General features: G+C 34.6%; 2 protein-coding genes across 5 annotated transcripts in view; one reads left to right on the plus strand and one right to left on the minus strand.

The window, feature by feature from the left end:
- eif2ak4 (eukaryotic translation initiation factor 2 alpha kinase 4) overlaps positions 1–11762 on the plus strand; it is a 57101-nt gene extending 45339 nt beyond the window's left edge. For 2 of the 3 annotated variants that reach the window (XM_081348046.1, XM_081348047.1), the window contains exons 34-39: positions 1138–1196; positions 2568–2671; positions 4242–4310; positions 5389–5433; positions 6224–6339; positions 11552–11762. In XM_081348046.1, the coding sequence (XP_081204172.1) occupies positions 1138–1196; positions 2568–2671; positions 4242–4310; positions 5389–5433; positions 6224–6339; positions 11552–11609 (451 nt within the window). In that variant the 3' untranslated portion in view covers positions 11610–11762. The remainder of the gene's footprint in view (positions 1–1137; positions 1197–2567; positions 2672–4241; positions 4311–5388; positions 5434–6223; positions 6340–11551) is intronic. The other variant, XM_081348048.1, reaches the window with a different exon arrangement.
- Positions 11763–13535: 1773 nt separating this feature from the next.
- LOC308707593 (cysteine-rich motor neuron 1 protein) overlaps positions 13536–17500 on the minus strand; it is a 70971-nt gene continuing 67006 nt past the window's right edge. For both annotated transcript variants that reach the window (XM_081394186.1, XM_081394187.1), the window contains exons 12-14: positions 17366–17464; positions 15943–16121; positions 13536–14918 (exon numbers count right to left, since the gene is read on the minus strand). In XM_081394186.1, the coding sequence (XP_081250312.1) occupies positions 14757–14918; positions 15943–16121; positions 17366–17464 (440 nt within the window). In that variant the 3' untranslated portion in view covers positions 13536–14756. The remainder of the gene's footprint in view (positions 14919–15942; positions 16122–17365; positions 17465–17500) is intronic.

The raw sequence follows: 17500 nt of genomic DNA on the forward strand, positions 1-17500 counted from the left end.
TAATCAATTCTCATTTTCATTAATCGATATCTTAAATCTGAAATCCTAAGACTCGATCTTTTAATGCTGTTTTCAGTTGATGAACGAACAAACCTTCACTAAACAGCTCCTGCCGTTAAATAATCACAATTTGATACTGTCACTTTTATTATAAAATTCAGTCAGTAAGTGTGTGTGTGTGTGTGTGTGTGTGTGTGTGTGTGTGTGTGTGTGTGTGTGTGTGTGTGTGTCTGTAATGTGTGTGACAGCTGAACTGATCATCTCTTCATCTTTACTACTAGTTACAGCAGCAAATCAACATTCAGAACAACTTCCTGAAATCAATCATGTCTCTTATAATCGGTCAATCAGTGTTTGAGCCGCCAATAAAGCAGCTGGAGGACAATACTGTCACATTTAAAGCCATTCAGTGAATCATAAACTCGACAAATAACTCTAGAGAGGAGCGTTTTGATATGCAACATATTACATATTCAGTGTGACCCTGGATCACGTCACCAGTCTCGAGTCGCACGGGTTTATTAGTGGCAATATCCAACAATACATTGTACGGGTCAAAATTATCGATTTTTCTTTTATGCCAAAAATCATGAGGATATTCAGTAAAGATCATGTTCCATGAAGATATTTTGTACATTTCCTACCGTAAATATATAAAACATGTATTTCTGTGAGTGAATGCAGCACAATCGAGAACATAAATGAACAACTTTAAAGGAGATTTTCTCAATGTTTAGATTTTTTTGCACCCTCAGATTCCAGATTTACAATAGTTGTGTCTCAGACAAATATTGTCCTATCATAACACACCACACATCAATGGAAAGCTTATGTATTCAGCGTTATATGATGTATAAATGTATAAAAACAAAGTTCCTTGTTCCCTGTATCATTTACAGCCTTAATTAAGAGATTTTTTTCCTTTAGAAGTTTGACGTACTGTACCTGATATATATATATATATATATATATATATATATATATATATATATATATATATATATATATATATATATATATCCGTATTAATCGATATCGAAATCAAATAGAATTGGGAAATGTGTGTCAATAAGCAAGCCTAGGAAACCATGTGTCCGAGGAAACATCTAATGCCCTTCTCTCTCATCTGTCCATCAGAGAGGTTTCAGAGAGCGTCTCTCTCCAGAATCCTAAGGGATCGTCTCTGGGAAACTCAGGTAACCGTTCCTGGCCTTGAGAAACAAACTGACGTTATAAACGCTGAGAATTATTCTTTTCATCTTGGTTTTTAAGAAGTTACTGAGCAGTAACCCAGTTCATTTATTTATTTACATTTTACTACAATTATTTACATGATTACTACAATCATATCCTGTTTTAGTTTTTTATCATTATTGATATTCAATTTTACACTTTTAATGATATTGTTATAATCTATTTTGGGTCTTCTTCCTTCCTTCCTTCCTTCCTTCCTTCCTTCCTCCTTTCCTTCCTTCCTCCTTTCCTTCCTTCCTCCTTTCCTCCTTTCCTTCCTTCCTCCTTTCCTCCTTTCCTTCCTTCCTTCTTTCCTTCCTTCCTCCTTTCTTTCCTTCCTTCCTCCTTTCCTTCCTTTCTTCCTTCCTCCTTTCCTTCCTTCCTTCCTCCTTTCCTTCCTCCTTTCTTTCCTTCCTTCCTCCTTTCCTTCCTTCCTCCTTTCCTTCCTTCCTCCTTTCCTCCTTTCCTTCCTTCCTTCTTTCCTTCCTTCCTCCTTTCCTTCCTTCCTCCTTTCCTTCCTTCCTTCCTCCTTTCCTTCCTTTCTTCCTTCCTCCTTTCCTTCCTTCCTTCCTCCTTTCCTTCCTTCCTCCTTTCTTTCCTTCCTTCCTCCTTTCCTTCCTTCCTCCTTTCCTTCCTTCCTCTTTTCCTTCCTTCCTTCCTTCCTTCTTTCTTTCCTTCCTTCCTCCTTTCCTTCCGTCCTTCCTCCTTTCCTTCCTTTCTTCCTTCCTCCTTTCCTTCCTTCCTTCCTCCTTTCCTTCCTTCCTTCCTCCTTTCCTTCCTTCCTCCTTTCCTTCCTTCCTTCCTTCCTCCTTTCCTTCCTTTCTTCCTTCCTCCTTTCCTTCCTTCCTTCCTCCTTTCCTTCCTTCCTCCTTTCCTTCCTTCCTTCCTCCTTTCCTTCCTTCCTCCTTTCCTTCCTTCCTCCTTTCCTTCCTTCCTTCCTCCTTTCCTTCCTTCCTTCCTCCTTTCCTTCCTTCCTTCCTCCTTTCTACATGAATCTACATGAATTTTATAAAACTACAAAGGTTTCAATAGTGTCATTATTCAGCTCTGTTCAGTTCAATAACTAGTCCATCGATTATGAAAGTAGTTAATATCAGCTATAAGCAGCTATAAGTGTAGTTTTACAGCTCAGTTCAGTTCAAAGTTCATTCATTTCAAATCAAAGTCATTGTACAGTGTCAGAAACTCGTGTCCTCTCAAGACTTTTTGCTTTATTAATTCATTAAAACACATTAACACAGACATTACGTTTAAAACCTTGCGAGACATTGAGTTGATCTGAAGTGTTTCCAGCAGATGTCTGAATGTTTCGATGTCCTGGTGTGTTTGCTCAGGTTTGTCCGAGTCCCACGGGAGCAACGCCGGCGTGTCCGTGAACGTGAACCTCATAACGCCTGAGAAAGTGTCCGCCAGCTCGAGACGGAGATACGAGACGCAGGTCTGTGAACAGTGATCTCACGTCTGACATCATGGGAAACACGGTTTCTTCCTCATCTTGTGCCTTTAAGGCCTGTAGTCAAAGCAAACACTATTCAGACACCAGATATAATATTAGATATTGTTTCACTAGTGTGATCAGGACACTATAGTTCATTTATGTAAGTGAGGAGAGCTAAATAAATTAAACTGTGACATTTTATACCCAATAATTCTTCTTACAGTGACTACTAGTAAAAATTATACAAAATTGGGAGCAAAAATGATTGGGACACTTTGAGCTGATCATGTTTTGCTGAAGTGTGTTGTCTTTAATTGCTAATGCTCTTTTTACACACAGACTGAACACAATGAAGCATTGCTTGGTGATTGGTTGAGCTAAACTGGTATTATCTAATTGTGTAGTTAAATTTAACAGCTGACAGATATTCAACATAATTCATGTGTGAGACAGTCTAACAGAAGGACGGACAAAACCAGTCAAATATCAACTGAGTTCTGCTCATATTTCATTACCATTCTCTAAACTATAGCGAATAAACTGATGATGTGAGAAATGTTGAAGGTCTGAATAAATGTTGGTTTGACTGTATGTTCCCCTCACAATCACTGACACTCGCTTGTTTTACAAATTTCACATTAATTCTACAATCCCAGAGCTGCTTTTTGACAAATTTCCCTTACACTCCATTAAACACAGAGAAAGTCTTGTGTTCATTTCTGCTCAATTGCTGTTTAATTCAGCGTGTGTGAGTCTCAGGACAGCAGAGACGCCCTTCTGATGAAATAATCTTTCATATTTGATGAGCCATAGGAACATGAACCCCTGCCGTCCTGCACTCAACTTTATTACACTGCCGGTCGAAAGTTTCAAATAATTATTACTTATAATATTTCTGAAAGAGTCTCTTCTGCTCATCAAGACTGCGTTTATTTGATCAGAAATACAGTAAAAACAGTGAAATATTATTCCAATGTAAATCATCAGTTTTCTATGTGAATATATAGTAAAGTGTAATTTATTCCTGTGATCAAAGCTGAATGTTCAGCATCATTACTCCAGTCTTCAGTGTCACATGATCCTTCAGAAATCACTCTAATATGAAGATTTGATTATAATAATGAATGTTTCATGAGCATCAATGTTAAAAAAGGGTTATGCTGCTTCAGATTTTATGATACATTGATTATTTATGATACAAAAAAAGTAAGATCTTAATTTTTTTTGTTGAAATTTATAGTTTTATTCATTAAGGACGCATTAAATGTATCAAAAGTGACAGTAAAGACATTTATAATGTTACAAAGAGCACTGTTACTGGAGTAATGATGCTGAACATTCAGCTTTGATCACAGGAATAAATTACACTTTACTATATATTCACATAGAAAACAGATGATTTACACTGGAATAATATTTAATATTTTTAATAAGATTTGATCAATAAATGCAGCATTAGTGAGCAGAAGAGACTCTTCTCTAAACGTTTGATCGCCAGTGTATATGTGATGAAAAGCGTTTGTTTTCTGTTCATTCTGCTTTATGAACATGAACTGATTCTGTCTTGCAGATTCAATCGCGACTGCAGAATCTGAGCAGCAATTTACAGAACAAGTGCAGCGACATCGAAGTGTTGGCTGTGAGTACATGATGTCATTTCCTGCTGTCAGACCAACACACGAGCCTTAGCGACATCGCAGTCAAGGTTTATGTTAGTGGTCGACCAATATATGGCATAGCAGCACGCACACACACACACACACACACACACACACACACACACACACACACACACACACACACACACACACACACACACACACACACACACACACACACTAACCCAACCCCTAAACGTACCCATCACACACAACTTTTTGTTTATTAATTAATGTTCCTTGTGAGGACCAGCAAAAAGTCTCTCAAAGTACAGAATCTCAAGTTTTACGATTATTTGTGGACATTTGGTACACACACACACACACACACACACACACACACACACACACACACACACACACACACACACACAGTTCTCAGAATTGTAAACAGCAAAGGGTGGCGAACGCTTGTCATCGAGATTTACATCGTTTGCGTATTTAGTTAATTAGTGGTTATGTGGGAATACAGTGGTTTACTGTTATTACAGTTTACAAAACTCCATCTAACCCTGAGTTATGGGTTCATATACGACTGTAGAAGCACTTGAGCTTCACACACACACACACACACACACACACACACACACAGACGTACATGATCAACATCACTTACAGAAACTAAATCTGTGTCATGGCATTAAACATCACATGCACTGCAAAAAAAAAAATATCTTCCTCAGTGTTTTTGTCCAGTGCAAACACATCAAGACACATTTACTCGAGTGGCAACACTAATATATGAACTCTTGTTTTCTTAGAAATGTTATAAAATTTAGTTTAACACTTAAAACAAATATGTCAATATAGTATGAAAATGTGTTAAGATTATTTTCAGATATTTGTATCAACTTCATTCAAGACTTCTTATTTTGCTCCTCCAGTAATCATACGGTTTTGTAGTCCAGGGTCTCATATATTGACTGACTTCTGCCCTGTTAACGCTCATTGTGAGCACTTCCTGTTGACTAGTGCGCTGTTTATATTGTGTGCCGTTGATCAGATAAGACTCCATTGTGTGTGTGGAAATGACCTTCACACACTCTCGTTCCTCCTCAGGTCGATCTGCCCAAGGAAACACTCGTCAACTTCCTGTCCCTCGAGGTTTGTGCCGCCGCTGTTATCATCAGCTATTCTGAGTTCATGAACGGCATTCCTGTGGAAAACTGAAGCGGAAGAGGGAAACCCTCGCGTCCAGCCTGACCATGAGGAACACACATGATATTACAGAGAATTATGGGATATTTCACTCTAAAACAGACCTTTCCTCGCAGTTTTGTAACACATCTTACCCTCGCTCGTGGGTCAAAATAACCCGAAGCCCTAAAATTATACTTTTTTTTGTTTAGAAAGCTTATTTTATTTCATTTTGATAATATTGGGTCTGTATTTATATTTATTTACCTTTTAAATTACTAGATTTGATCAATAAATAATAAATAAATACTAATCTAAGCACATTCCTCACATTTTTTCAACTTTAAATTAAAAATAATTCACAATTTCATGCATAACCCTTTTAATTCAGTTCTAAATATCTTGCATTGGGAGTCTTTGCCGTCCTCTTGTGGAAAATATAATAATATAAGATGATATTTCATGACTCTAGATGGCCTTATAGCTCTATATGGAGTAAATGAGCTGTTCCTCTGGGTCCTAAACTCAGTTTCCCTTCAGTGTGTATCAGATACACATGTAGATGTTATAAAATCATCATTTGGTAAAGTTTTAGCATTTTTAGTTTTTTTTAGGTAATGTGTACTGAAGCATTCCAAAAGTGGAGTCCACTAAACCACACAGGCTGATTCTGATTCTGATTGTGAATATGAATATGAATATGAATGAACTGAACACACATTATGATCAGATATGATTCCTGTCCTCTTCCTCTCAGTTCGACGGCGAGGAGCAGTTCAACATCAGTGTGAAGACGCTTCTCTCTCGGCTGCCCAAACAGCGCTACCTCAAGAGCATCTGTGAACAGATCCACCACTTCAAGATATACAAAAGGTACCAGAGTAAACGTGCATTTACATCAACAATCAGGTATAATGCCATATCTACAAACACTGTTCTGTTTATTCCAAACTTCTCAAATTCTGTTTTTTTTTTTTTTTCATTAAACTTTTTCTGGATTCCATTTTTTTAATTTCTTTCTCTTTTTTTTTTTTTTTTTACTCTTTCAGTGGTTTTAATGGTTAACAAATTTTAAGTTACATTAAAATTTAGTAATCAAAAAGCATGTCTAATTAATTGAAATCATTAAACTTGTACAGAAATAAATAAATAAATAAAAGTTTATAAAATGTTACGTTTAGAGCCCTATGAAATACATTTTATTTATTTTTCTCAAATTCCATTGAATTTTTTCCCAAATTCCGTTTTTTCCATTTAAATTTTTCTGGATTCCTTTTTTTTTTGTTTTGTTTTTTTGGACTTCATTTTAATGGTTAAATAAAATTTTAGTAATCAAAAAGCATGTTTAATTGAAATCATTAAACTTGTACAATTTAACAATAATAAATAAATAAATAAAAGTTTCTAAAAAATTACATTTAGAGCCCGGTGAAATACTTTTTTTTTAAAATTCTCAAATTCCATTTTATTTTAACCAAATTTATTTATTTATTTCTTTACTTTTTTTTCTGGATTCCATTTTTTTTTTTTTTTTTTTTTTTTGGAATCCATTTTAATTGGTTCATTAAATTTCTGAATTCAAAAGCATTCCTAATTCATTCAAATCATTAAACTTGTACAATTTAACAAACATAAATAAATAAAACGTTTTTCATAGGGTTCTAAACTTAATTTTTGATCAACTTTTTCTTTTCTTCTCAAATTCCATTTTATTTTAACCAAATTTAGTTTTTTCCATTTAAATTTTTCTGAATTCCATTTATCAGGGATGTGATTTTTCCGGATTAATCCGGAATTCCGGATTTTCCGACCTGAAAATGTGACCCACGTGAATCATGCAGATCTGTAAAAAAAAAAAAAAGGGGGGGGGGGGGGTAATCTCACAGCCGTCACCATGGTAACCCGGGACGGAACCACAATCGCCGGGAATCGCGGCCACACCGGGCGGCACGTCAACATGGTTACAGATGGCAGGGAGATGCAATCTTTCCCCGCCCAGCCAGTGCTTGAAGTGCGTCAGAAAGAGAGCGCGCGCGCGATCAGTTGTTGGTAATTTCATTTGTTGTGTAGCGTGCGCGACGCCGCATCCAATGTAGACAGCATTGCTTTTTTTTTGAGGGCGCTAACACACAGGCTCGTAGAAACGGGCCTCGCGCCAGTTCTAGACGCGGTGAAAGTTTCCTGATTGTGACGGATGGCCGAATTTACATGACACATTATAAATGAGCATTATAGTCTGCGATAGATACAGTGCCAAAAAGAAGAGAAGAGGATAAAAGGGGATAAAGACAGAGGTAAAGTGATGTAGTGAATGAACAGTTTATCTAATTTAATTGCATGGGAGTAAGATACTATAATTTCATGGCAGTTATTTTTACCTTAAACTTAATGTTAGCAGTTGTTCTGAGTTCTCCAGACTGTGTGATTTTGTTACAATCATGTCAATTTTAAGACGCATTTTTTATTATCACTTTTTTATTAATGTTTTACCCTACAGTTGTGCAGTTTTGGGGGGAATACAGTACAGGCCAAAAGTTTGGAAACATTACTATTTTTAATGTTTTTGAAAGAAGTTTCTTCTGCTCATCAAGCCTGCATTTATTTGATCAAAAATACAGATTTTTTTTTAAATATTGTGATATATTATTACAATTTAAAATAATTGGTTTTCAATTTATTATACTTTACATTATAATTTATTTCTGTGAAGCAAAGCTGAATTTTCAGGATCATTACTCCAGTCTTCAGCATGTGACATCCGGTCAATCACATGATCCTTTAGAAATCATTCTAATGTTCTGATTTATTATGAGTGTTGGAAACAGTTCTGCTGCCTAATATATTTGATGAATCAAAGGTTAAAAAGAACTGCATTTATTCAAAAAAAAAAAAAAAAACATTTTCTAATAATATAAATCTTCTTTACTATCACTTTTTATCAATTTAACACATCCTTGCTGAATAAAAGTATTGATTTATTTCAAAAAAGAAAGAAAAAAATTACTGAACCCAAATTACTGACCAGTAGTGTATATTGTTGTTACAAAAGATTTCTATTTTTTAAAAAAAATCATTCTTCTTCTTTTTTATTTTAATTTTAATTTTATTACTTTTTATTCATCAAAGTATCCTAAAAGTATCACAGGTTATTAAAAAATATTAAGCAGCAGAACTGTTTCCAACTTTGATAATGAATCATCATATTAGAATGATTTCTAAAGGACTGGAGTAATGATCCTGAAAATTCAGCTTTGCATCACAGAAAAAAAAAGATAATTTAAAGTATAGGCTAATAAATGGAAAACCAATTACTTTAAATTGTAATATATATGACAATATTGCATTTTTTTTTTGTTATGTTATTATGTGTCATACTCATGACACAAGTTGGATATTGCACATTAAGCAGTTTAAGTTTGGTGTAAAAAAATAAAAATATATATATTTTATTTTTTAAATTCAAATAAGTTGTTGTCATGTGTCATAAAAAGTTGGATGTTGCACATTTAGCAGTATAGGTTTGGTAAAAAGATATTTTTTAAAATTCAAATAAGTTATTTTCATTGTTGTTATAATTATTATTACTACTATTATTATACTATACTATTACTATAGTATAGTAATTACTATTACTATATTACTATACTATTATTATAGAATGGTGTTGATGGGGCACTGTTGGGGGGGGGGGGGTTTCCTGCTTTTTTGTCCTTAGCCAATCACATGCCTGATTTATTTATTTATTTTCGTTTCAAATTTTTTGGACTCAATTTTAATGGTTAAATGTAATTTTAGTAATCAAAAAAGCATGTCTAATTAATTGAAATCGTTAAACTTTTAACAAAAATAAATAAATAAAGGTTTATCAAAAAATTACGTTTAGAGCCCTATAAAATACATTTTTTTTTTTTTTTTTTTTACCAAATTCCTTTTTTTTTCATTAAAATTTTTCTGGATTCCATTTTTTTTTTTTTTGTGAATCCATTTTAATGGTTAAATTACATTTAGTAATCAAAAAGCATGTCTAAAAAACCTTTTTATTTTTAAATGGTTAAATTACATTTAGTAATCAAAAAGCATGTCTAAAAAACCTTTTTATTTTTAAATGGTTAAATTACATTTAGTAATCAAAAAGCATGTCTAAAAAACCTTTTTATTTTTACCAAATTCTGTTTTAATTTTCTTGATTTCATTTTAATGGTTTTAATTGAATCCATTAAAAAATGTATCCCCTAAAAATGATCGTTTTGTCATGGTTTACTCTCCTGTCGTTCCTGTATGACTTTTGTTTTTTTGTGGAACACAGAAGATATTTTGAAGAATGTTGGGAACCAAACAGTTTCCGTTCCCATTCACTTCCATTGCATTTTTTTTTTTCATATAATGAAAGTCAATGGGAACCAAAACTGCTTGGTTACCAACATTCTTCAAAATATCTTCTTTTTTGTTTAGCAGAAAAAAGGAGAAAAAGAAAGTTGGCTAGTATATGTGTCATTTAAAGGGATGGTTCACTTTACTCACTCTTTTCTGTGGATCACAAAAGATGTTTTTTTGGTCAATACAATGGAAGTCAATGGGGTCCAATATTGTTTGGTTTCCAACAGTAAAAAAGTGAGTTCATTTCTTTCATGTTTGGGTGAACTTTCTGCTATAAACACTGTTCTGATGATATTGAGTTCTGTGTGTTTGTAAGGATATTAGCTAACAGTTTTCCAAGGTTATCCTGACCGTAGTTTCACTACTGTAAATTACGAGTAGCTTTTATCCTGGAAAACGACTGTTTTAAAGTATCCGGGTGTGTAGGAGAGCGTGTTTTGTCAGGTTTCCTCACAGAGACGCTTGTTAACCCGACGGCAGTGTTTCGCCTTTCCAGACGCTTTTATTCAGGATCATAAAACCTGATCCGAACGATGAAGTTCTTCAGAGGCTCTTTCTCCTGCTCTCCGAAACATTTTAACTCCGTTCTTCTTGTGTTTCTCTGGAGGAATGGAAATTCCCTGTGATTGGGATTCTCTGAACAGTTTTTAGATTTTTCTGGACTTTAGCGTTTATGTAGGTTGTGTTGATTCTCAAAGACCGTCTTTGGAGAGTTTGTGGGTCAAATATGGTTTGTGTTCATTTTACTAAAACTAGAGTTTTGATTTTAATAGCAGATCTGGCTTCTCAGAACTAGACCAGCGGAAAGAAAACGCGTTTATTTTATTGCACTCGATCGATTAGTGCGAGTTTGAGTCAGAAATCTCCACTTTTATTCAGATCTATATTCTGAAGGTTTGTTCATATTTCACTCACATGATTTATACAACATCTGAATCCTAAAAAACAAAAATCTCAAGCGTCGGATAATATACGGTCAGACACCTTTTTAATCTTACGAAGCAAGAACCTTGTGATCATTCTCTGATTATGAAGTGCATATTGTTCATTTATTGACATTAATCGTCACTTTCTAGATATGCGTAATATTTGCAACATCCTAAGCAATTCACAGGGATTGAAGACGTTAAAGAACGTTCTTTTCAAAACATGTTAATTCTGCTTCAGTTTTGTCACTCACAATAACTTTTAAGTTAGAAAATATGTAGTATATTCTTCAGAATGTGTTCATCTGCAAATGATCAGTATATGATCAGTCTGAAAAATTACATTTAAAATAGTATTTTTGCTAATTTTTCATAAAAAAAAGTTACAGAATTGATAAAGATATCCTTTTTTCACTTCAGCAATAATCTGCCAAGTGTCGTCTCTGAACAGAGATCAAACTTCTAAAGCATTCAAGATTGACCACAGTTTAAGTTGGAGATTTCATTTTCATGTTTATGCTCAAAAAGTGGATTATAAATACAGCGTAAATATAATTTAGTATAAACAAATCCCCTAAAAAAAAAAAATCTAAAAAAAAACCAAAACATTTTTTATTTATTTTTTCAGACAGGCGAAGAGCGCCAGAGGGTTAGTGAAGTCTATTCATCAGAATGTGTCATCTTCAGTCTTTAATCAGTGTGTGATCAGCTGGATTTACGCTTGTGTGTGTGTGTGTGTGTGTGTGTGTGTGTGTGTGTGTGTGTGTGTGTGTGTGTTTCAGGGTCGCTGTGGTCGTTCTTTACAGTTACAGAGACGATTATTACAAGATCCTCCTCTGATCTGTGCTTCCGCCGCCCGGACTAACAAACGCCTGCAGTTTTCCCACAGCGTATTCAGCGCCGGCGCCTGATCGAAGGGTCCAGTGATCAAATCACATCACAAAATACTGTACAGTCCAGAACTGAAGCAAATAAAGTATTTTCCCAAATCCCATTGTCTTGATTTTTCTTTACATGCATAAGTCGATGAATTTTAGCATCACTTTTATGAGCGCAGAATCAATTCTCAAGTTTATATGCATATAAAAATCAGATTAGCAGAAATTCATAATATTATTGTTTATAATACCTTGATTTCAGAGTCACATTGCTTAATTGTAAACTTTTTCATAATAAAGCTCTAAATCAGAGTTATGAACCATAAATCTGATGATATTTGCTATGTATTGCTTTGAGTGAGTATATGTACAGGGGAATCTGTAAAGATCAAATAATAACATGTTGATGTGACGAACTGAATTAGTCAGCTGATGAGTTTCACCGCCACTATTAAAATGACACATATGTTGGTTTAAGATTATGATCACTCATCTCTCAGAAATTTAACCCAGAAGTTAATTATAAGTTGTGCAATAATATTGATGCAAAATATCTTTAGCCAAAGGCGATGTTGCAATAAGATCATTCATATTATGCAATGCAGTTGCAATTATCAATGAACATCATGAGAGTTCTTTCAGACGTGAAGAGCTTTTGTGTTCCGAAACCGGGATTAAAATGATCATTTCTTGGTTCGCTCTTTCAAGGCAACATTTTAAACGGTGTTTGTTTTTTACAATAGAACAAACATACAAATGAAATAAAAGCATTTTGTACATGAATAGTTAGTCCTACCTGAAATCTGATTATGTATAAATGCATATCCTCCTGGGACCCAAGAATAGACTTGTCCACTGTAGTGGACATTATATTTTAGTGAATTCCTCTGACATCATACATGTCACATGACACGACCTGAGTGTCCTGTAAAGAGCAGATTCAGGCCTTCTCAGAGACGCCAAATGTTTGGAGGTTTCACCATGAAAACAACTTCTGCTTGGTCTTTAAAAATGTCTGACATTAATTTAGTGATCAAATGTAGCATTCTTATGGAAATATAATATATTGTAATTATAATTTAAATTGGACTACTTTTCAAATTGTATTTCATAAACCAACATCTCAGGAAACCGTTATGGGGTTTCGAAACAAAAAAAGACTTTCTGTTCCAGAACAGGGCATTGATTTCTAATGTGTAGAGGACATCAGGACTCACACCATGTTTATCAGGCATTCTGGGAGACACAACAAGAGAATATGGAAATAAATTATACATCAATATTCCTATGAAATATTAGATATTATTATTAAAATGTTGCCAATTATTACACTTCTTTTTTCATTAAATGTTGCTCCAAGAACACATTAATGTGCAAATTAGATACAGTGTATAGATACATTGCATTGAATGGGAATATTAATTTATGGCCATTTTACCCTCATATTGCATTAAGTAAAATGGTGTATCAATTCATTCCGTTATTTCTTTCATAACGTAGTTGAGAATAATCTTTATACAAATTTTGGTTAAAAAAAATCCCAAAACCCCAAAATGTATTGGTGATTGAAAAAAAAAATCCCATTGTTTTTGCCTAAACATATAATTTCATGTCATTTTATTTTTTAAACAACTGAGTCCTGCGTCCACTACAGAGGACATAGCATAACTTATGAATAAAATATTATTTTTCCAAAATGTTTTTTTTTACCATATGTTTATTGTGCTCTAAACAAAGTGATGACATGGAAAAAACTTTTTTTCTGGGTCTCAGGAGGATATTAATCCTTAAAGCTAAAGACTTTATTCAGCCAAGAACAGATCTGAGTTTTTACATTTTCTTTTGGGATTTTAGGTTATTATCGTAAGAAGTGACTCTGGAGAAGTGACATGGTTCACACAATTCATTTTTATTTCAAAAACAGGTGTACATGTTACAGCCGAACAGCGAGAGGATCATATTGACACGCGTGGCAAAGGTCAAATAAATAAGCTCTGATATAAAGCGGACAGACGGTTTACAAAATCTGTACAGCAGCTTTGGGTTTCTCTGCCGACATCACAGACACTTACTACTGTTTAGTATTAATAAATAAATGTGAAAAAATAAATAAGATACTTTCCTCTACTATTTTTTTTAATGGTTTTTGTACATTTATCAAACTGCATTCACTCTAATTCTTTCTCTGAACAACAATCAACATGTGATTCATTCAGACTAACACACAATGTTTTACTGAAACCATTTTTCTTTTGGATAGTACGATATCAAAATCACGTAATAAAGTCCCATTCGTCACGTAAACGGTCCATTAACTGAATCTAAACTGCAAAAAAATGTCTCGTTCTGAATGTCATGAGTATGACATCACAACCATAATTAACATATGACAGAGTTCCGCCAATCACAGCAGAGATCATTTACATATCTCTTAAAGACACAGTATCAAAAACAGTCTGTCAGAGCAAACAAAACGTTAATGTAAATAATTTCTACCTTTTTTGGCGCCAAAAAACCTCGACTTGCATTAAAGAACTTGGAAAACTATAGAACTATAGAACTTGGAAAGATATAAACAAAGAAATAGAGCATTTTAAATACTGATTTCAAGAGGAGCAAATAATGTAAAGTTTCTCCAGATTTGTTTTTAACAGTTATGAATGGAAAGGGAATTCCCATGTGTGTAAACTAGTTTCACTTCCAGAAATAAAGAGCGATATGACGTTTGGTTCAGAACACACGGGAACGTCTAGTGTCGCGTCTCTCGCTCCATCACGACACGAGGCTTAAAAGTGACTAACGATAAACTACAAGTAACACGTATAGAAATGAATAAGCAGAGGTCCGGAAACACACCAGTCCTGTAAGGCCTCGGGATATCTGCGGTCCGTGTGGATCTGCACAATGCTAATAATCTCTGGTAAAGGTTTCGTCGTGGATCGACACAGAACGGCACGAAACTCCATGTCCATGAAACTGTCGTCCTCGTTGACGCGCGATAAAAACATTAAAGCATGAGATGTCAAGCGTTTCACAAAACTGGGTTCTTCCGCTGGAGGACGAAGCTCCTAACGCGTTCCCCCGGCTGGAGGATCCGGTTCAGATGCGGTTAGCATCCGTGTCCGTTGGCGAGTTTAGCGCGTGGGATTGTGATCCGCTCCGCTTCCGACGGGAAACTCCCGTTCCTCGAGCTCTGGAACTTGTTCTCTTTGGACGACGGCTCCATGTAAACCACCGAGTTCTTGTTCACGTGTTTCTTCAGGATCACCGTCTGCAGGAAAAACACGCAATATTAGATTTTATGCAAAAGAATTTTCACTCAGACTTGATTAGCTATATTTGGCAGGGATGCACGATATATCGGACACATTATCGGTATCGGCCGATTTATGATCATTTTAATGTTATCGTTATCGGCCCGACAAGAAAATCTGGCTGATATATTAAAGCTGATAAATAATGTATTATTTCCTTCAGCTGAGACGCTTCAGAGGTGCACTGTTCAACATGATGGGTTAGAATAGCTTGAAATATGATTGAAATCACTTCAGAAAAGGAAAATACAGTAAAAGCACATGTCTGTCATATCGGTTACATAACATTATAATAATAAAATTATAATTGTGTGTTTGGGTCGTGGCTTTTAATGAGACTTTTTGTAATTAGGCTCTCAAAAAATTAAATAAAAATTTGGATTTAGATTTATCAGCCAATATATCGGTTATCGGCTTTCAAATATAAATAATTATCGGTTATCGGTATTGGCCAAAATTTGCATATTTGTGCATCCCTAGTATTTAAAAATGAAGGATAATTTTTATTTGTATAGTGCATTTCACACTTCCTGATGTTAGTGTTTATAATATCTTAACTCTTTCACTGCCAGCATTTTTGATAATTTTCACAGAATGAATATTTTGTTGTATGTATATCTGAACATGTAATACATCAAATGAAAGAACAAACAAACGGTTTTATTCTATTCTGTTATCGGTATCGGGCAAAAATTTTTTTATATTTGTGCATCCCTAATATTTAGAAATAATATTTTTTTATTTGTATAGTGCATTTCACACTTCCTGATGTAAATGTTTATAATATCTTAACTCTTTCACCGCCAGCATTTTTGATCATTTTCACAGAATGAATATTTTGTTGAATGTATATCTGAACATGCAATACATAAAAAAAAAATAAAAAAACTCTTTTATTCTAGCTTCATGCATTCTTTTTTTTTATCAACACCTGAGTTTGAGCAGGTTTTTCTCAAAAATCGGAGAATTGGAAGCGCTCACCTTCTTGGGCGCGCTGTAGCAGGACATCTGGACCCAGCGGTTCCTCTTGTTGACCAGGACGGCCACGATGAGGAAGATCACGACGGCCACGAGGATCCCGGCCAGAATCCAGGCTGCTGATTGGTAGATGAGCGTCATCTCTGTCTGACCCGGGAGCTCCTTCGAGAGTCCTTCACCGTCTAGACAAGAGAGCGCTGAGGTCAGAGGTCAGAGAGCATCGACATTCCCAGAGCGCTTTTCCCTCCAATCCAATTAAAACACTTACTAAACATGAGCCAAATCATAAAATGTCAAATTAAATAATAAATTATTTTTAAAAAAAATACTTGTTTTTAAAATACTTTAAAAAAACAAATAAATAAATCAAATTATTTAAAAATAAAAGCGATAAAAAGTAGCTACTAAAAATGCATAACATTTAAATAAATATTTTTTTAATAAAATCAGTCATATTAAAACACTTGCTAAAATTAAATACAAAAAAATGTAAAATTTATGTTTTTTTTAATTAAATCAAAATAAAACTTTTTAAAAATGAATCATGAAAATTAAAATAACTTTAAAATAAAAACAAAACAAATAAAACTGTATCATAAAAATCTAAAACTAAAATAAATTATTTTACAAAAGTGACAGAAAAGTACTAAAAATTTAAATAAATAATTTTTGAATAAAATCGGTCAAATTAAAACTTACTAAAAACAAAAAATAAAGATGCAAAATTAATATAAATAATATTTAAAAAAAACTTTAAATAAAATAAATCAAAATAAAACAGTTACTTGAAATTAATCATAAAAATATAACATAAACTAATGAATAAATGAATAATTGATTGTCAATATTTCCAATGCTGTATTTGCTCATCTGATCAGAGTAATGAAAACCCCTCGGATATGGAGTCTGTTGTTTTCATGACGTCAGTGTTCATGATGGTGTGTGTGTGTGTGTCTGTGTGTGTGTGTGTGTGTGTGTGTGTGTGTGTGTGTGTGTGTGTGTGTGTCTGTCTGTGTGTGTGTGTGTGTGTGTGTGTGTGTCTGTGTGTGTGTGTGTGTGTGTGTGTGTGTGTGTGTGTGTGTGTGTGTGTCTATGTCTGTGTGTGTGTGTGTGTGTGTGTGTGTGTGTGTGTGTGTGTGTGTGTGTGTGTGTGTCTATGTCTGTGTGTGTGTGTGTGTGTGTGTGTGTGTGTGTGTGTGTGTGTGTGTGTGTGTGTGTGTGTGTGTGTGTGTGTGTGTCTGTGTCTCTGTGTGTGTGTGTGTGTGTGTGTGTGTGTGTCTGTGTCTCTGTGTGTGTGTGTGTGTGTGTGTGTGTGTGTGTGTGTGTGTGTGTGTGTGTGTGTGTGTGTGTGTGTGTCTGTGTGTGTGTGTGTGTGTGTGTGTGTGTGTGTGTGTGTGTGTGTGTCTGTGTGTGTGTGTGTGTATACCTGTGACAGTGAAGAGTGTAGGAGCTGTGCTGGTCCCTGGGCTCTCGGCTTCGGCCCCTGCGCTCGACACCAGACCCGGCTCTGACGTCGTGGAGAACTCTGTGGACGGGGAACAAAAACAGTTTCACACACACA

The sequence above is a fragment of the Scardinius erythrophthalmus genome, assembly GCF_964197995.2.
Source record: "Scardinius erythrophthalmus genome assembly, chromosome: 19".
NCBI lineage: Eukaryota > Metazoa > Chordata > Actinopteri > Cypriniformes > Leuciscidae > Scardinius > Scardinius erythrophthalmus.